This window comes from Mirounga leonina, unplaced genomic scaffold (genome assembly GCF_011800145.1).
Source record: "Mirounga leonina isolate KUSES-001 unplaced genomic scaffold, KU_Mleo_1.0 Mir_125, whole genome shotgun sequence".
Classification (NCBI taxonomy): domain Eukaryota; kingdom Metazoa; phylum Chordata; class Mammalia; order Carnivora; family Phocidae; genus Mirounga; species Mirounga leonina.
Window position 1 is genome coordinate 6,337,280 of NW_023270305.1, and position 21,026 is coordinate 6,358,305.

General features: G+C 36.0%; 2 protein-coding genes and 1 non-coding gene across 7 annotated transcripts in view; 1 reads left to right on the top strand and 2 right to left on the bottom strand.

Moving 5' to 3' along the window:
* SMC6 (structural maintenance of chromosomes 6) overlaps positions 1 to 14,595 on the bottom strand; it is an 89,900-nt gene extending 75,305 nt beyond the window's left edge. The window contains exon 1 of the mRNA XM_035000631.1: positions 14,512 to 14,595. The gene's annotated coding sequence lies outside the window, so the exon portion shown is untranslated. The remainder of the gene's footprint in view (positions 1 to 14,511) is intronic.
* GEN1 (GEN1 Holliday junction 5' flap endonuclease) overlaps positions 1 to 21,026 on the top strand; it is a 28,691-nt gene that overhangs the window by 1,370 nt on the left and 6,295 nt on the right. For 3 of the 5 annotated variants that reach the window (XM_035000633.1, XM_035000634.1, XM_035000635.1), the window contains exons 3-11: positions 6,306 to 6,486; positions 7,139 to 7,325; positions 10,393 to 10,569; positions 12,165 to 12,275; positions 14,616 to 14,689; positions 17,049 to 17,137; positions 19,466 to 19,616; positions 19,928 to 19,964; positions 20,055 to 20,135. In XM_035000633.1, the coding sequence (XP_034856524.1) occupies positions 6,306 to 6,486; positions 7,139 to 7,325; positions 10,393 to 10,569; positions 12,165 to 12,275; positions 14,616 to 14,689; positions 17,049 to 17,137; positions 19,466 to 19,616; positions 19,928 to 19,964; positions 20,055 to 20,135 (1,088 nt within the window). Of the gene's footprint in view, positions 1 to 6,283; positions 6,487 to 7,138; positions 7,326 to 10,392; positions 10,570 to 12,164; positions 12,276 to 14,615; positions 14,690 to 17,048; positions 17,138 to 19,465; positions 19,617 to 19,927; positions 19,965 to 20,054; positions 20,136 to 21,026 lie in introns of all 5 variants that reach the window. The other 2 variants (XM_035000636.1, XM_035000637.1) reach the window with 2 other exon arrangements.
* LOC118008348 lies at positions 5,884 to 6,074 on the bottom strand. Its single transcript, XR_004678665.1, has one exon. It is a non-coding gene; the product is annotated as a U2 spliceosomal RNA (small nuclear RNA).

The window sequence follows — 21,026 nt, forward strand, 5'->3', positions numbered from 1 at the left end:
GCCTCTGCCTGTCCGTGACACATTGTTGTAATTCCCTTTTCATCTCTAGTCTCACTTGCCCTACTGAAGTCCTTAAGTGCAGGGCTTTTCCCTCATTGTATCTAGCATCTAGAGTTCCTGGTACATAGTAGACATTTAGTAAATACTTAACTGTAAGTTAAGTCTGGGGTATGTTATGCTTCAGAGTTTACGCTAAATTCATATGAAAATAAAACTGAAGAAATCGGGGCGCCTGGGTGGCTCAGATGGTTAAGCGTCTGCCTTTGGCTCAGGTCATGATCTCAGGGTCCCGGGATCGAGTCCCACATGCGGCTCCTTGCTTAGCAAGGAGCCTGCTTCTCCCTCTGCCTGCCACTCCCCCTGCTTGTACTCTCCCTCTCGCAAAAAAAAAATAAATAAAATCTTTAAAAAAAAAACCTGAAGAAATCATAAAAAAACAGCATTAATTAGTGAAATTATATGGAAATCCCATACAATCCAGTCTTGTACTGAAATAAACCATTTACCTATCTATATGAAAACATAGTCTTGTAAGTGGTAATTGGGAAATTGAAAATATTTCTCGCTTTGTTGTTAAGGAGGTTTTTTTCTAATGTTTTGGCTTAAAACGGAAATAAAATTGGAAAACTTGGTTTAATAAAATGCGTATTTTTGCATAAATCAAACCACTGACCTCTTTTTATGTTCTTTAAAATTTGATTCATTAGTGGAATTAGCAAGGTTCTGTGCTTTTCTCACCTCATTCAGTTTTATAATTAACCAATAAAAGCTTATTAGCTTTTAAGGAAGTTTTAGGAGCATAAATTGATTTATGGGCACCATATGGTTACATCAAAGGATTTGTTTTGTTTTAACCTGAAGTGGATTCTTGAGCCCTTTCTTTAAACTAGAAATACATGTCCTTTCTGTCAAGTAATAGTATCTACAATAGAGTGATTGTCTTTATTTTAGTATAAGCTACCAAAACTGATCATGAAGTTCAAAGGATATCAGAATCTTATAGTTCATCTGGTTTAGTGCCTCTCATTTTGTAGATGGGTTGAATATCTTCCCGAGGTCATACAGCTTCAGTATTCTATCCAAGACCAAAATCCTAGGTTTCCAATCCTAAGTCTAGTGCTTTTTCAGTAAACTAAATAAATTGAAGACACTAATAGGTTATGAAGTTATTTACTGTGGGTTGTTCTAGGTTTTTGGCCTAAGCAACTGGAAGTAAAACAGTTTTGAGGACAGGTGGTGGAATCGAGAGTTAAATGCATATTACACATCCGCGTGAAGGCAAAGTAGGCAATTCGATATTCTAGTTAACAGCCCAGGGGAGATGTCAGATGAAGTGGGATAAATAATATTAGGGAGACTGGAGAAGAGTTCATTATAGAGTCTTCAAAGGAGACTCAGCAATAATGTCCTTTCCAGTGTAGTCTGCCTCTGCCTCTAAAAATATTCTTCTATAATTCTTTCTGCTCACTTTCCGGTTCCCATACACACTCCCAACCCTTTTAATACATTGCTTGGCATAGTTCTAATTCGTTATTTCTTTAGTTAAAAGTAGTGAAGGCTTTATAAAACTTTATAATTCAAGGTCTAACAGAAGTTCATTAAAGTTAGAGAAAAAAGATTCATTGGCGCATGTCATGGAAGCTAGCTCCTATTAAAATGTCCCCTTGATTCCTATCATTCAGAGAAAAAAGTGAGGAAAAAAAAGTATATTTCACAATAGCAGCAATTCTACCATGCTAATGAAAAAACTGAGCCAAGCGTTACTATTTTATAGGTGTGTGCTTGGCGAGCACAAAGAGACTCCCCTCTTTTTCAGATCCATCTCAATAGCTACACAGGGACTGTAGGGTAAGGTATCAGTCAGTTTGAAAAGATTTGAGATAGATTTTAAAATATGGTGACCAAAAAGATAGGCAACGAAAGAGACAGTTTTCTGGAAAATATCACATAACTCAGAAAAAGTGGAGAAGAAAATACCTCAGCTCAGAGATAGTAACTCAAATTTTACTTTCTGGGAACCAACAGATAGTTCTCTCATTCTTTTTCTTTTTGCCTACATCGTTCATAACAGTTGTGTTTTTTGTTTTTTTTTTTTTAAGATTTTATTTATTTGACAGAGAGATAGCACAAGTAGGCAGAGAGGCAGGCCAAGGGAGAGGGAGAAGCAGGCTCTCTGCTGAGCAGGGAGCCCGATGCGGGGCTCTATCCCAGGACCCCGGGATCATGACCCAAGCCGAAGGCAGCCGCTTAACCGACTGAGCCACCCAGGCGCCCCAACAGTTGTGTTTAGTAGCTGTGATTCCAACTTTGTAGTCTTCTCTCACATTTTAGTAAAGGAATAGCCAAAATAGATGTCCTAGGTAGACATTACTGATAGCTGTTCAACTACCAGTGCTGGTGGTTCTGTAACACAACTGTGGATGCTTGTTCTTTAAACCAGGTATATTCTGACAAAAGAAAATAAAATAGCATGCAGAATTACGTTTTAAGTGTAATAATCATGTTATGTTGAAAATATTATTGGGGCGCCTGGGTGGCTCAGTCGGTTAAGCATCTGCCTTCCACTCAGGTCATGATCCCAGGGTCCTGGGATGGAGCCCTGCATTGGGCTCCCTGCTCAGGGGGAAGTCTGGTTCTCCCTCTGTCTCTACCCCTCCCCTGCTTGTGTTTCCTCTCCCCCCAAGTAAATAAATAAAATCTTTAAAAAACATATCATTTATGGGTTTAGTTAAAGGCCCTCTTGATCTTGCTTAAGGGATCCAATCTGTGGAATTTTAGTGTTTTAATAGAATCAGTTCCAGGCTTATTTTTTTCCAGGCTTGGCTGCCCTGGTGAATAATAATCCATTAAAGTCTTTACAAAATGTTCCTAATGTGCTTGAAATATTTAGAGGACTACAGTTTGTAAAATCAAGAGTCTACCTCATCAACATCTCTAATTTTTTTTCTACAATCTTCAGAAGGACTATAATATGCATTGCAGTCCTTTACATAAATGTGTGTTTGTCTATGCCATCATAAACAACACTGCACTAGATGGCAATCTTCATTCATTATTATTTTCTTCTATGTGTGTGGTCAACTCATGAAATGAAACATCAGAGGTAAGACCGGAAGGAAGGAACCTGTGAGCAGGAAAGGCCAGAGGTAAGAATGCACCTTGCCTAAGTCCACATGACTAGCTCCTAGATGATCTGAAGGAAACCAGAAAATGTGAATCTCTCATCCCTAAAAAAGCCATACTCAAGTCAGATTTGATATGAGGTACTCGTAAATTTGCAGAACCTTGCTTTGTAATTTGACCCATGAACTACAGTCATATTTGATCTCTTAATATTTAAGCAAGAAGTAAACCACCTAAAGATTTCTAGTTTTATTTCCCCAACCTTTTACAGATAGGACCACGTTTTTTTAACATTTTTTAATTTGAAAAATGATATATACATATAATTATTTAAAAAATTAACACAAAGGAGTATACTTTGAAGAGTAATTCTTCCCCTTCCTAAACTACAGTCATCCCTGATATATAACCTATTTTGTACCTGTTTTCATTTTAAAACTTGGGAGATTGTACATGTAGATCTGTCCCATTTTTCCGTATCACCTGTTCTTTTTGAACATACCATAATTTATTAAAGAAAGTCCTTAATGAACATTTGGTTCTTCTTACTGTTTTACTGTTATAAACAATGCTACAGTCAGTATCCTTTTTTTTTTTTTTAAGATTTATTTGACAGAGACAGAACGAGAGAAGGAACACAAGTAGGGGGAGTGGGAGAGGGAGAAGCAGGCTTCCCGCGGAGCAGGGAACCCGATGTGGGGCTCGATCCCAGGACCCTGGGTTCATGACCTGAGCTGAAGGCAGATGCTTAACAACTGAGCCACCCAGGGGCCCCTACAGTCAGTATCCTTTTATATAAATCTGCTCACAGCTAAGAGCATATCTTAAATTCCTGGGAGACCTTTTGCTAATCAGAAGATAACCTGCATTTAAAATTTTGACAGCTAGAGTCAAGGTCACATTTAAATGAAATATGATCAGTTATAATGTTCCTCCTCCAGAGAGAGAAATTGCATAAATTCCTTCAATAGCAATCCATTCCGGTATACAATTTGAATCACAAATAAAAGGAAAGCAAAACTGTCAACAAGAATGTCCCTCTCAAACTTTCTACTTCTGAGTTTTATGCGTTCTGATGTTTAAGACTGTAAAAGTCTTATTTCCTTTCATAATAATGACTTAGAAAATACATGTGTCCCCACTCTTTGTCCAGAATTAACTGCAACTTTTTACATTAACAGAGAGAAAACTTTATCTTTGAATCAATGCCACAATGCAGCATTCAACCAGTGGGGCTTCTTATGTGAAATAGACTACCTAATGCTTTATACTTTGCATTTAAATCTGTGTATTTTTCTTTGTAAAGTGACATGTCAGCAAATATTGGTGCAGTTCTTCATAAAAAAATGAATGCACAAAATAATACAGTGGCCCTGGCCACATTATAAAATTAAGAATCAGAAAAGTACAGAGAAAATAACAACAGTCCAGCATTTGTTTTCTTTGCAGCCATGTACAATTTGAGAAAATTTGTTTTTGCTGTGGAATCTGTTAAAGGAACAGACAACACAGTACTTTTTTTTTTTTTTTTAAGATTTTTATTTATTTATTAGAGAGAGAGAGAATGAGAGACAGAGAGCATGAGAGGGAGGAGGGTCAGAGGGAGAAGCAGACTCCCTGCCGAGCAGGGAGCCCGATGCGGGACTCCATCCCGGGACTCCAGGATCATGACCTGAGCCGAAGGCAGTCGCTTAACCAACTGAGCCACCCAGGCGCCCAACACAGTACTTTTTATTTAGAATGGCTTTACACTGGTTTTACATTTTGCATTGTGATAGCCTTTTGTAGTATTTTTTTGTATCCTACCTGTGTTTCTGGAATGAATTAAGGTCATTATTCAGAGGATGCTAATCTGGATTATGTTTGTAAAGTGAGACTGAATCTTCATTGCAAATACTCCGTAATACTCTCATCAAATAAGAACAAAATAAGAGAAAAACAGAAATAGGTGTTAAATAAGGAAAAACTAGGCTATAGAAAATACCAAAGCAGGTTAGAATAGCAGAGTTTAAGTCGATTTTGTTTTTAAAATGTCTTGTACACTGAAGAATTTGTTTAACATTAGTTTTCTTTGAGTAGTGGCACTATGGGTGATTTAAATGTTTTTGTTCTTTCAAAAGATTTTTTATTTTATTTTTCCACAATAAACATGTGTGACTTCGCAATTTGAAAAGCCAGTGCTTTTTTTAAAAAGATGATTCCATATGCCTCCAACTCCATTTTATGTCCCCCCCCAATTTTCCATTGACCTCCTAGTGTTTTTGCCTTAGCTTACTTGTTTGCATGCTTCTTTGCTTTTGTTTTCTTGTTTTTCCTGATTATGATAGAAAACTAGTCCTATTCTTGCTTTAGGTATGTAAATCAAGGAGTGAATTCTCAAGAAGACAAGTATGATTTGCAGCATCCCTGGTACCCATCTCTGCATTTGTTATCTCTTGTTAACAGCTGGAACAAAGCCAATTACTACCATTTTTTTTCCTTTTATTTTCTAAATTTCATGCAATATTAATGTCACCATGTGAGAAATATTATTCTTAACCACTGCTAAAGAGAACATAGACAAGAAGAGAGAACGAGGAGGGATAAGACCATGGACATTTGGGTTCCATTAAATTTAAAAATAACTTTATTTTTCAGTACTACAAAGAAGCCCATATTTGGTGTGGAGTGGATTTTAAGGACAAATTTAGCATGGTACAATTTGCAAATAACTTTTATTTTTTATGTATTTATTTAAAAAATTGTTTTATTTCCCCCCGAGGGGGGTGCACCGTTCCTGGAAGTACTGCAATACCAGGTCGATGCTTGGAGTGGACGGAGCAAGCTCCTATTCCATCTCCTAATTCCAAAAATCCATTTAATGTATTGTCCTCAGATAGAGGATATATCAGATATTAAACTGATAAGAACAGATACTATCCTTGATCTTAGCCAAAAGGCCAAGAAGCGATTGCAGATAACTTCTAATCCGTTAGTTGCATCAGTATTTTTGTAGCTAGTAGGGCAATTACTACCACTGTTAATGTTTCAGATGTTCTTGACTCATTCCAAAAAGCTGACTAAAGAAGGAAAAAAGGAGAATTCTCTGTTTTTGAATTATCCTAAACAAACATACTGTATTGTTTGGATTCCTGCTCTGAGCTTCTGTGTCTCTTAACAGTCGTATGACATGTGTTTCAAAGCACAGCAGGTAATCACCAGAATGGGTGTGAATGACTTGTGGCAAATTCTGGAGCCTGTTAAGCAGCCCCTCCACTTGCATAATCTTCGTGGGAAAACCATTGCCGTTGATCTGAGTCTCTGGGTATGTGAAGCACAGACAGTCAAAAAAATGATTGGAACAGTCATGAAGCCCCACCTCAGGTACAGTAAATGTTCTTAGGATATAAAGGTATGATTGCATAAGCAGGTAGTTTTGTTTCCACTTTGTTTCTTTGTTATTGTTGCTGTACATTTTGGGATTTTAAAATGTATTAACACGTCAGTCTCTGCCATCTCTAAATCGATGGTTCACACATTTGAGCTTCAGACTCACAGACCTAGCTGCCTACTTCCCATATCCACTAGGATGCTTTGGTGACTAGAAGCCAGAAATTTGGGAGCCATTCTCTGACCCTTCCTTACATCCAGTCTATCAGGAAGTCTTGCCTGTTAATACTTTCAGAATATTCCTTGTGTTCAGAAACTTCTGTCAGTGTCCAGGGGCAGGACCTCAGTGTGTGACACCATCATCTCTCATCTGTACTGAAGTGACATCTTTCATGAGTTTTCCTCCCTCAGCTCCTGGCCTCCTCCTCTAAACCATTTTCCATGTAGCACTGAGAACCATCATAAATCTCTCCTGCTTAAAAAATTCAGTGGTTTCTCGGTTCACTTAAAATATGAATACATAAAATGTGATTGCATGTAACATTTTTGGTATTAGTCTGATGTTCTTGCCATTATGTCATATTGCTATGTTGACTTTTGCTATCAGTATATGATTATTAACGGATTACTGATTTTTATATTTAAGGAACTTATTTTTTCGTATCTCCTATTTAACACTAATGGATGTAAAACTGGTGTTCGTTATGGAAGGGGAGCCCCCAAAGCTGAAAGCTGATGTCATAAGCAGGAGGAATCAGATTCGGTATGGGCCTTCGGGAAAAACATGGTCTCAGAAAACAGGGAGATCACATTTTAAATCAGTTTTAAAAGAGGTGAGTGTTTAGATATGATTCAGTAATTCTGATTTGAGTTAGAAAATACATTGTACTCTGATAAAGGTTGTTATATCATCATCTTTAATACTCACTAAGCTTACTGTAACTAGAAGGCCAGTGTGGTTAGAGAAGAGTGTTTATATTCCGTAGTAAAACTGACCCAAGTTCAAGCCTGGCTCTGGCATATAGAAATTCTGAAATGTTGAGCAAGATTTTTAAATTATATCTGCCTCACTTCCTACCCTGTGAAATGAGGATAGTAACACTTCGCAGTGATGTGGTGAAAATTTGAAAAAAAAAATCAACATATACAATATCTAAAACAACTACTACATAGTAGGGAGTTGATACGTGTTACCTCTTTTTTTTTTTTTTTTTTAAGATTTTATTTAGTTATTTGACAGAGAGAGACACAGCGAGAGAGGGAACACAAGCAGGGGAAGTGGGAGAGGGAGAAGCAGGCTTCCCGCTGAGCAGGGAGCCCGATGCAGCGCTCCATCCCAGGATCCTGGGATCATAACCTGAGGTGAAGGCAGACGCTGAACCAACTGAGCCACCCAGGCACCCCCGTTTTTCTTTTTAATTGTGGTTAAAATTTTCATTCCTTTGAAAAGATATTACATAAAATAATAATCATTTTTCTCTTGAAATTTTATTTTCTATTCGTAATGTGATTTTAAAAAATACTTTTCAATTAGTGATTTTCTACCATGACTGTCAGTAGTTGAAGAAAATATCTGTACTGGATTTTAATTATTTCTTACATAGTCTATTCCTGGAAATATCTATGGTCCACATACTCAGGCCATGAAATACCTAGTATAAAGCAACAAGATGTCCATCTCTTCTTGAGAAAATTGCTCCATTTCTATTTCTTTATTGCAGTAATTGTGATGTTCCAAGCATTTTGTGTCAATGTTCAGTGTTTCCTGAATGAATAAAAAATTCATTTTCATATATCTGTACCCTTAGTTACTAGGCCCTACTTCCTGCTAACTCACTGCCGTCTTTTAGGTATAAGCATGAAACACAGATTAGTTTTCCTCTAATACCACCCCATGTGACAGACTTAGGGTAGGGAAATTTACAACCAGCCTCATCACAAATTCAGTGCTGGTTTTTGAAGAGTTGGAATGACAAATAATGCAGGAATCTGAAATAACTTCCAAACTCTTTTGTTTATTATGAAAGGATATTTCTTTCTTTTTTTTTTTTAAGATTTTATTTGAGAGGAAAGAGAGAGAGCACAAACGGGGAGGGGCAGAGGGAGAGGGAAAAGCAGACTCGATGCTGAGCGGGGAGCTGGACATGGGGCTTGATCCCAAGAACCCCCAGATCATGGCCTGAATTGAAGGCAGACACTTAACCAGCCGAGCCACCTGGGTGCCCCTGGAAGGATATTTCTTATCTAGAGGAAGGCAGAAGTAACATCTGTAACAAAACTATCTCCCTAAAGTCACCCAGCCAGAGTCCTGAAAAGTACCTTTTTTTTTCCGACATAGTACTTGTCTTTTTGAACCCTGTCCACCTTGGGCAACATCTGGCAGAGGTTTTTATTATGTAATATAGCATGCAAGCAATCAGTTAAAGCAAAAGATGATATTTATAGCATCAGTTTCTAGAAACTACAGGTAAAAAGCCTCTTTTCTTCACTGTACCCAGTATTTCTCATTGTAGAGTGCATGAGCAACAAGAAAGAATGCCCTAGGCTATAAGGCTAGACTACAAGCTGTTCATCTGGGTTCAATTCATAACACAAAGGAAACTCACAGAGGATTATTTATAAATCAGCACATTGGCAGAAACAGCCTGCACAGATATTTGACTTCTAGGAGTAAATCAACAGCTGGTCCCTATGTGGTTTTGCACAACATGAGAGTTTCATTGTACGGACATGATAGAGGGAAAGAAGATAACTATAAGGTCTCAAGTAAAATCTGATAATAGTATCTTCTTGGAAGAGCTCATATTAAGTTGACCATCATGTGAGAAGAATTTTTGGAGTTTTGCAGATGTAAATCTTAATGTGATTATTAATCATTTAAAAATATTTCTTTTAAATCTTGAGATAACATTGAACAAAACAGTGAAAATTGAATATTTAATGCTTTTTCTAAAAATGTAATTTTTTTGAAGATTTTATTTATTTATTAGAGAGAGAATGAGCAGGAGGGGGGGACAGAGGGAGACGGAAAAGCAGACTCTCCGCTGAGCAGGGAGCCCAACTCGGGGCTCAATCCCAGGACCCTGCAATCATGACCTGAGCCGAGGGCAAATGCTTAAACAACTGAGCCTCCCAGGCGCCCCTAAAATGTAATTTTTAAATTAATTTTTAACTGAATGTGGATTGCTTTTTATTTTTTATTTATTTATTTATTTATTTATTTATTTATTTATTTATTTATTAAAGATTATTTATTTGACAGAGAGAGAGAGGACAAGTAGGCAGAGCAGCAGGCAGAGGGAGAGGGAGAAGCAGGCTTCCCGCCCAGCAGGGAGCCCCATGGGGGCTCGATCCCAGGACACTGGGATCATGACCTGAGCCAAAGGCAGACGCTTAACCGACTGAGCCACCCGGGCGCCCCTGAATGTGGATTGCTTTTTTAATTGACAATATTTTTTTAAGCTTTCATTATAGAAAATTTTAAGTCAATATAAAAGTAACCCATCATCAATCTTAAACAGTTATCAGCTCTTGGTCAATCTTGTTTTATCTGTGTCTCCACTCACTCCCTACTCCCATGTCATTCTGAAGCAAATCCCACACATAATATTGCCTCAGTCTCGATATTTCAATATCTTTCTCTAAAAGATAAAGACTCTTAAAAAATAAATAAGAACATAACCACAGTACATTTCTTATTGTCACACCTAAAGTTTAGCATTCTTTAATGCCCTAAAGTATTCAGTGTTCAAATTTCCATTTGTTCCTTAGGTATCACAATTTGTTAAAATACCTAAATAGTTACAATTAATATTTGTAATACAGATGTCAGTTAAACACTGAAAAACATAGCAATAAAATAATGTTCTTAGATTTCTTGCACCTATGTTTTCTTTTCAGTGCCTTGATATGCTGGAATGCTTAGGCATTCCCTGGGTCCAAGCTGCTGGGGAAGCTGAAGCCATGTGTGCTTATCTTAACACCAGTGGTTATGTAGATGGCTGTCTCACCAATGATGGGGATGTTTTCCTCTATGGCGCCCAGACTGTTTATAGGAATTTCACTATGAATACCAAGGTACTTTTCTTTCTCTTTTTCAGCATTTGTTTCACAGAGTACCTTTTTAAAAGGGATTGTTAAATAATTAAATGAAACAATATGTGTAAAATACTTACCATAATGCCTGGCACATAGCAGTTGCTAAATGAAATGAAATGTTGTTACAAATATTGACACACAGTTCATTTTCTCTGAAATGTGGATTTCCCTCTTCAGGGCTTGATTTGTTTCACATGATTTAATCCTAAATCAGTTTCAATAATATATTATAAAAATACATATGAAATGTCTTGCTTTGACCCAGAATTTCCATTTTTAGTAATTTATCCTCAAAAACACCTCTAAATATGCAAGAAGAGGTGTACAAGGATGTTAATTGCAGCATTGTTGGTAATTACAAAAATGTGGCAAACAACCCCGAAGAGAGAGGGCATGCGCACATGAGCATGGGGAAGGGCTGAGCCCAGAGCCTGACACTGGGCTTGATCCCAGGACCCTGAGATCGTGGCCTGAGCTGAAATCAAGAGTCAGACACTTAACTGACTGAGCCACCCAGGCGCCCCTCAAATGCCAATTTCTAGGGAATGGTTAAACGCTGCTATGGTTCTCAGTTAGAGAGGTATTCAGGGGAAATTTTGGTTGTAACTATTCCAGGTTGGGCAAGGGAAATTACAGACATTTGATAGGTTGGAGCCAGGAAAGCTAAATCTCTTGCCAGATGATTCTGTTATTTCTCTGAAAATGCTAATAGTGTCCCTATTGAGAAACATTGCCTCATAGTCCATTATATGTAATAGCAAGCAGTCATTAAAGTGATAGTATTGGGGCGCCTGGGTCGTTAAGCAGCTGACTTTCGATCCCAGCTCAGGTCTTGATCTTTAAAAACATTTTAAAGATTAAAAAAATAAATAAAAAGATATGTATTGTTGATATTAAAGATGTATTAGTGAGCAAAAAATGTTACAAAATAGTACTTTTGTATAATTATAAATATAGCTAATAATAAATATCTGTGTATATGTGTCAGAGTAATTTTTGAAAGAATATGCATGAGAGGGAGGCAAACCATAAGAGACACTAAACTCTAGGAAACAAACTGAGGGTTGCTGGAGGGAAGGTTGGGGGGAAGGGATAGTTGGGTGATGGGCATTAAGGAGGGCACTTGATGTGATGAACACTGTGTGTTATATGCAACTGAGGAATCACTAAATTCTACCTCTGAACTAATAATAAAAAGAATATGCACTACATTATTAATAATAGTTTAATAATTAACTTTAGATATTGCAATTACAGGGAATGTTTTACTTTTTATAATACTTTACAGTGTCTAATTTTATAAAGGTGAAAATCTTTTATAGACGTCAAAAAATAATAAAGAGGAAAATTTTGACTATTATAGTTTATTTTTTTAAGCCAGTTTTTGAAACTATGACTTTATTTCCAGATATTGAAGTGTTAGATTCTGTGAAGATTCTGGTGATCAGGATAATTTTTTCCTATTTTAACTTTTAGGAATAATTAAACATTTAGAGATAAATTCTTTTTTGTAATGTTTAATGTATAAATGTTTACTTTTTTGAGGATTAAACTAAATCTGTACTTTCTTCTAGGATCCACATGTTGATTGTTATACAATGTCATCTATCAAGAGTAAACTAGGTTTGGATAGAGATGCTCTGGTTGGACTAGCCGTACTACTTGGCTGTGATTATCTTCCGAAGGTATGCTTAGATTGTTGTATTTACTTATTAGTCATAGTGTGTCTTTTTTGATACCTTACATGCTGCATAAATATAAAAACAATATGGCTATCTGATTAAGAACCTAATTTAAAGTATAATTTTAGGCATAATAAACAATTTAGTGACAAAAATAATCAGCATTTCAAGTGACATTAAAAAACTGGCTCATTGTGACACTGAATGTGATAAACGAGAATCGAATAATAACTAGGCCCACAGCTTGAATATCAGTAAACCATTAGTCTAGACTAAGAGATTCACATTCGAGTTTTACTACCGTTTAAAAAAAAATACAGGAATTACTCTTTTCTTGTGTCATGCCAATATTAATTTCTATCACTGTTTTGTCTGTTTTTTGGTTTTCAATCTTCCTTGCAGCTTTCCAACTGTGCACATGCTCAATATTATTACTGTTACTAGGCAACATGATTATTGTGGTAAGCCATTCATCCTTCCTTGCGTCTTAGCATTGCACTGAGTTTTGTTCATGAAAACATTTTATTTAAGATGCACAGTACAGTACTCTGTAACAAATAGGTATACTAATAGGTGAGTGATAAATTAAGAATTAAAGGAGAATCCCATTCTTAAATATATTTAAAAATATGGAATGCCTTGAATTGTAGTTCTTACTATGTAGTCCCATCATTAGGTCCCTACTGATCATCTCTGTATTCTTACTAAATCCTTCATTATCCTATGTATTCTGTCCCCAAGAGAAGTCTAACAAAGGATGACATCTCTATTTTTTTTCTTTTTTTTTTTTTTAAGATTTTATTTATTTATTTGACAGAGAGAGACACAGCGAGAGAGGGAACACAAGCAGGGGGAGGGGGAGAGGGAGAAGCAGGCTTCCCGCGGAGCAGGGAGCCCGATATGGGGCTCGATCCCAGGACCCTGAGATCATGACCTGAGCCAAAGGCAGACGCTTAACGACTGAGCCACCCAGACGCCCCTCTATTTTTTTTCACCAGAGCTTAGGAGAGAGGAAAAAATAGCAGGATAGTAAAATTATTAACCATCATTTCTAACTCAGGTCATCAGTGACCAGAGAGAGAAATCACTTTTTTTAGTTAGTAGGAAAAGGAAGCAGGAGGAGGGAAACTTTTAAATAACACAAAAGTAATTATTTTATTATAATTCTCATTCTGAAATAGAAGATTCTTATTTCCCATATGTAATTATATCATGATTAAAGTCTAGAAACAGTCGAATGTTGAACGTAAGAAAAAATTTGCAAAATTAAACTCACAGAAACCAATTTTAGCTACGTGGTGTTACATTATGTAATAACCTTAGCTATTTTGACATTTTCTATCCTTTGTAACAAAACTGGTATCTGTTTATTTTGTTCTACTTGAAGATTTTTACCACTTATGAACTAACATGATTTACCTTCAAGAAACTTAACATGTAGCTAAATGCTAATATAAGAAGGGTGACATACAAAATATCTAGCAATGGGTATGCCAAAGACACAGGCTGTAGCCATGAAACAGACTTCTGGGGACCACTGTTAGGAGAGGTGCTACCCTTTTACTAGCTGATCCTGAGCGTAAGGGGGCTGGAAAGGGGATTCAGGCTGGAGGGAGACCCCTTTGCCAGCATACACTTAGGATGCTTGTGCAGTGACCATTTACTAATCAGTTTGGAAATATTTTAACACTGGCATGTCTATCCCAGTGCATATTGGCTAAATAGCAGTCCTGCTTATAAGGGTAGATTCATAAACTTTTATAGGAACTGGAAGACTCAAACCAGAAATTGTCATGCAAATATACATTTATTAACATTTTTTTTGTGTTGGCAACTTAATACTTGTTTTAATTTTTCTTAAGCTATTAATTTCAAGAGTTAACTTGGAACTCTCCTTTGTTCTCTTTTGATTGTCTGGGTCTTTAAAGATTAAATGTTCATCTAACTAAATGAACATGCTTTTTCTGATTACAAATATAACCTGAAGTTAAGTCAAATTAAAAGACTATCAGAATAATTAACATAAAAAGCGAAAGCCCTCTAAAGTTCTGTTCCTCCCTCCCTTAAAATAAACACTGTCAGTGGTTTAGTACATAATCCTGTGACTTTTTGGTTTGCATAGATTAACAATGTGTAGTAATTTTACTTACAAATCTAGATCGCAGGGTGGGCGATTTTTATTTTTTTCTTACATGTGGCAAGGTATCTTGCACATCTTTTCCTATCATTATATAGTTACCTTATTCTGTCAGCTGCACAACCTCCCATTGAATGGACATGTCATCCTTTATTTCTCCATTCCCCAGTGATTAACATTTCCGTTTCTTTTCCACTTTCTGAAAGGGAGTCCCTGGAGTTGGCAAAGAGCAAGCATTAAAACTTATACGGACTTTGAAAGGGCAAAGTTTACTTCAAAGGTAACTAAAAATTACTCTTTTCTTGTGACATTAGACATTTATTCTTGTTGAACTGAATAGCGACTATTACAAAAAGTATTATATTATGCTTTCCAAAAAAGAATTTTTTATTTTTATTTTTATTTTTTTGGAGCAGGGGAGAGGGAGAGAATCTCAAGCAGACTCCCCACTGAGTGCAGAGATGGACCTGGGGCTCCATCTCACAACACTGAGATCATGACCTGAGCCAAAATCAAGAGTCAGAGGTTTAACCAACTAAGCCACCCAGGAACCCCCAAAAATAAAATCTTTAAAATAAATAATAAAATGATAACTGGTTTTTGTTTACTCTGAGACTTTCCAAAGAAAAGATAAGAATATACGTCCTAAGCCATACTGTATGTTTTTCATTATTAGGTCACTACAAACAGAAGTAGTACGATGCGAAATGTGTTTATTTATAACCGTGTGCTTTTACCATAGGCTATTTTAGACTGTTTTACCACTAAGTAAAGATAAACATAACCATAAAATAATTTTATATTTAAAGTTATTTTTGATATAAAATATTTTGATATCATATTTATTCTCTATAAGTGAAATGCCTGATATATTGCAAATATTTAATAACATGTAACACTTGATCACAATTTTTACTTGAGTGCCCTTTGTTCTATAGCCACATATTTAGTAATATATTAATTCTAATTAATTTAGACTGTACAATTTGAGGATTCAAAATAGTTAAGGTACAGAATATATGGAAGTTTACCAACTGTGCTATTTAGTTTCGAAAGCATGTGAAGTATATTTACTTAATGAAAGCAATGGCTTATGTTAATGTTAATTATGAATTAATATTAATGATGATGAAGTATGGAGTGAATAAGAAGAAGCTCCTTCAGCTATAAAGCTACTGATAGATCTAAGACTTCAATGAATTAAGGAGGGTACATGCTGTGATGAGCACTGGGTGTTATACGCAACCAATGAATCACTGAACACTACATCAAAAACTATTAATATACTATACAGTGGCTAACTGAACATTAAAAAAAAAAAAAACAACAAAAAATAAGACTTCATTGAATCTGTTACTGGTATCAATGATACTGTGCCAAAGCAGGAAAAAAAGGTATACATTGGCATGGAATCATTTGGGAATTGTGAAGAATAATATAAAGAGTGATATAAAGAATAAAAAGAAGGTATGGCACTAACTACAAATCATCCTTATTGACAGTTTCAGCAAATATGTGCTTTTGGCAACATTTTATGAAATGTTTGTCTCAACATTTGAAAAGAATAAAATTACCTTTCTTATTATCATTATGTATCATTCTAATTTTAATTTAGACTGACTTTCCCCCCTCTTTTTCTTCCCCACAATTAAAGTTCTATTTATTTATCCAGCATCTATTAATGCTATTTTTAGCAAGCTCATACTTGGTCTTTGTAGTAAATGAATCAGAAATTCCAAAAGCCAAATAATAACTCTTAGTACCAGACACTGCACAATGAACTAAAGAGATAATTTAGTTTTTTATTAGACCTTTAACTTCTGTAAGTAGAGGAACATAATTCAGAGCACTTGTGTTTTATGAGGAATACTTAACTATCCCCTTGGTGGCTTTATGTTGCCTAGAACTTTAGCCAAAAATAAAATTAACTTTTATTTAGTAGAAATCTTAGCAGATACACATTTTCCTTAAAATCAGTCATTAAACAGGCGATGTTTTGCAGTTTACATAAGAGATTAAGAAAATGATAATTTCAGATGATCTAGATTTTTTAAACAGTTTTTACTCAGAAACTTAATGCTCTATTTAGTTTTATACTTTACCCTTCACCCCTATTCCTGATACAGGAAAATGTCCATATACATGATTTGATTTGTTTTATACTCACACATAGAAAAGAGATCAAAAAGATACATACAAGTCGTTCTCCCTGCATATTGCTGCCCAACTCAAGATTCTCTAAAAAAATACCCCAAACTGAATGAATGTATGAATATACACATATGAGTACACGAGTATGAGTACATATTCTTTTTCTCTTCTCCTTCTCCCTCCTTTCTGCTGCCTCCTCCCTTGTCTTCCATTCCTCTGTCTTCCTTCTTTTTTCCTCTGTGACTGTCTGATTCTCTCTCCCCCCTGTTGCAATTCTGTTGTCCTTGGGGCCACATTTTTAAATTGAGGTACATAGATTAACGGTTTTCCCAGGCTGGGCCAGTGACTTTATCTACCATCAAAGAAAAAACAAGTGGGCAGGTAAGGAAGGAAACAGAATAGCCTGACATTTGAGAGCATGGCATTTTGGTGACCTTGTTTTTTTGTGTGTCGTTTTCCTTTTAACATCGTTTTTTTTTTTTTTACAGGTTTACTCAGTGGAATGAAGAATCATGCTCTGATCCACAACCACTAGCTATTAAAAAACTGGCCCATTGTTCTGTGTGTTCCCATCCAGGTAAGCCGACATAGGGAATGATATCTCTAGAACATTAGTGTCTGATACCCACATTGTCATCCTTTTCTTATAATACCTGTTAGTTACATCCCTATCTTCCTCAGTAGATTGAAAATCCTCAGTGTCAGGAGTTGTGTCCATATACATAGTAGGCACTCAATAATTGTTAATTGAATGAAATAATGTGATGTAAATGATAAATATAGGATAAGTGCGTTTCAAACTATGATACCAAATTACATAGATGTTAAAATTATGTTTTCAATATAGAAATCCATTTAAACAAAAAAATGTATCATACTGCTAAGTCTTAGGGGGAAATCGGACTAAAACCATTTGTTTTTATTTGCATAAAGATAGTGACTTTAATTTCTAATACATGTTCATTATTATTGAAAATAACTTGGTTCCTCTTCATTAATCTTGGTAAAAAAAAAAGATGCCATTAGTGTGTATTGGATCAAAAACACCTTTCACTCCCAAGAGAGAGTAGGAGATCTTATTAGCTCATTTTTTAAAAGAAATTCTTGGGGGGCGCCTGGGTGGCTCAGTTGGTTAAGCGACTGCCTTCAGCTCAGGTCATGATCCTGGAGTCCCTGGATCGAGTCCCGCATCGGGCTCCCTGCTCGGCAGGGAGTCTGCTTCTCCCTCTGACCCTCCTCCCTCTCATGCTCTCTGTCTCTCATTCTCTCTGTCTCAAAAAAATAAATAAAAATCTTTAAAAAAAAAGAAATTCTTGGGGCTGTTGGGTGGCTTAGATGGTTAAGCGTCTGGCTTTGGCTCAGGTCATGATCTCAGGGTCCTGGGGTTGAGCCCTGCGTCAGGCTCCCCGCCCAGGGGGAGTCTGCTTCTCCCTCTCCCTCCCCCTTCCCTCCCCTCAGCTCATGCTCTCTCTCTCTCAAATAAATAAATAAGAACTTTAATAATAATAAAAGCAATTATTTGTCTCAATATGTGTTCATAAGCACTGTCAAATTATAGATGAAATAATGGAAGAAATAAATGTTTTTATAGGATTCTTTTAAATTCAATTCTGTAGTTTTTTGATACTTTATAAATGATAGTTTTAGTCCCTATCAATTATATGTGCTCTTCTGTATTCTCAAAACAATGTTAAAGGTGGCCATGCTTTCCTTCAAAAGGGAACTAGGTCCCCACACCTGTGCCATAATCCTAATGCGTTCATGATCCAAGCATAGTTTAAAAGTAGCTGTGCAAGTTACTGAGGGCTAGACACTAGCAGAGGTAATTAACTGTTATATTCTTTTTTTTTTTTAAAGATTTTATTTATTTATTTGAGAGAGAGAGAAAGAGAGAGAGAGCACATGAGAGGGGGGAGGGTCAGAGGGAGAAGCAGGCTCCCCGCTGAGCAAGGAGCCCGATGCGGGACTCGATCCAGGGACTCCAGGATCATGACCTGAGCCCAAGGCAGTCGCTTAACCAACTGAGCCACCCAGGCGCCCTAACTGTTGTATTCTTTTAATAGTCTCATTAAAGAAAGCCTTTCATGAATTAGTCTGTTAAATAATCTTTTTTTTTTAAGATTTTATTTATTTATTTATTTGAGAGAGGCAGGGCGTAGCACAGAAGGAGAGTGAGAGGGAGAATCAGACTCCCTGCTGAGCAGAAAACCCAATGTGGGGCTCCGTCCCAGGACCCTGGGATCATGACCTGAGCCAAAGGCAGATGCTTAACCGATGAGCCACACAGGCACTCCATAAATAATCTTTTTTAGTTTTTTACTTTTTTTAAAGATTTTATTTATTTATTTGACAGAGAGATAGCGAGACCAGGAACACAAGCAGAGGGTGTGGGAGAGGGAGAAGTAGGCTTCTCGTGGAGCAGGGAGCCCATGCGGAGCTCGATCCCAGGACCCTGGGATTATGACCTGAGCCTAAGGCAGATACGTAACGACTGAGCCACCCAGGCACCCCATAAATAATCTTTTTTAAAGCTAGTAATTATATCCTACTTCTCTTGCATGTAGCTACCAAATAAACCACAAAGTTTTCTATTGTTGATTACTGTAAAATTATCATTTCTAGTTACAAATTAATGGTTTCAGATAGAAGAATAATCTATAGAAATAACAAAAAAAATAGTGTCGCGGAGGAGTAATAGCTCAGGATCTACTTTGTCTTAAAAATTATAATAATATGCATCATTCTATTCAACCTAAATGTATTGGAACCTTTCTCTATACTAAGAACTTTGCTAGACAGTATTCATTTTTAAAAATTTGGATAAGGACAAAAAAATAAAAAATAAAGATGTAGAAGGTAAATCTAAAAAGCGGTGAAAATCATACTTCTTTGTGTTTCCATAAAGGTTCACCTAAGGATCATGTACGTAATGGATGCAAATTCTGTAAAACTAATCAATATTGTGAACCACATGATTATGAATACTGTTGTCCTTGTGAGTGGCACCGTACAGAGCATGATAGACAACTGAGTGCAGTAGAGAACAGCATTAAAAAGTAAGTTCTTTTTTTTAACTCCTTTTTTTCTGTTCTGACCTATTTATATATCTCTACTTGGATTATTTCCACATAACTTTCCCCCATGTCTAGACTAGTAATATTTCACAAAATCTGTTTTTTTTTAATTTGGTTCAAATATTAGGCTATATCAGAAGATGGTGATATAATAGTTATTCAAAGAGAAGCTTGATGACTGGGATATTATCCAAGGGCATTTTTCATTAAATGAGCAGAGATTAGGTGAAATGAATTGGGTCTGTCTAAAACTGCCTGATTATATTAACAACATGTATATAATTTATTTTCAGAAAAGCTTGCAGTTGTGAGGGATTCCCATTCCATAAGGTAATAACTAATAATTCAAATGTATGTCTTATTTCAGAAGTTCTTTTAAAAAGCTGAAGTCTGAATTTCTATTTTATTTTCTCTTGCTAGGTTATTCAAGAATTCCTTTCGAACAAGGATAAACTGGTGAAGGTAATCAGGTACCAAAGACCTGATTTATTATTGTTTCAGGTATCGGAAAATAAATACTTACTTTATGCTATGTAGTTGGGTACTAGGAAGATAAGAAGGGATAATGACTTTGGTTTGAGAGGAGATTTAAAACAGCTTTGATTGCACGTGTATTTTTCAGCATTTATTTCTAATCTTCATTTCTTTGCCACATAGGAACCATGCTTTGCAGACCACAAGACACACAATAATTAATGCTCTTCTTTAGAAGATACCTTGTACATACCATGTACAGATTCACTGTATTCAGGAAGATATTGGGGGTGGGGCGTAATACCCAGAGAATGTGAGGATTAAGTATGTTGTTATAAAAGGCAGTGTAGTTTACAAGGGCAATGGAATTTTTTTTTTTTTTTTTTTTTAGTATAGTTGACACATGAGGTTACATTAGTCTCAGGTGTACAACTTAGTGATTTGACTAGTTTATACATTATGCTATGTTCACCAGAGGGCATTGGAATTTTTAATCAGTGACCTAACTCTAAATTTGGACAGTCTGTCACTTACTATGTGATCTTGTATATGTGTTATCCTAAAAATAGAAATAATATTACTTATTTCATGAGGTCACTATGAAGATTAAATGAGATTATTTATAATAACCCCTAATATAGTGGCTAGGGAAACAGAGCAGTTCAATAAATTGTAAGTACTTGTTGCCTATCCCTACTAACAACAGTAATACTAATGCAACCAACATTTATTGAAAATTAAAATTTGCTATCATATTAACACATTACATGTAACCTCACTTAATCTTTATAATCTCTCAGTTGGGTTATATTTTATGATGGAAATCCTGAGGCTAAAAGAGATTAAGTAATTTACCTAACATCTCGGAAATACCATACTGGGGTTCAAACTGACAACCCTCACACTTAATCCTTATGC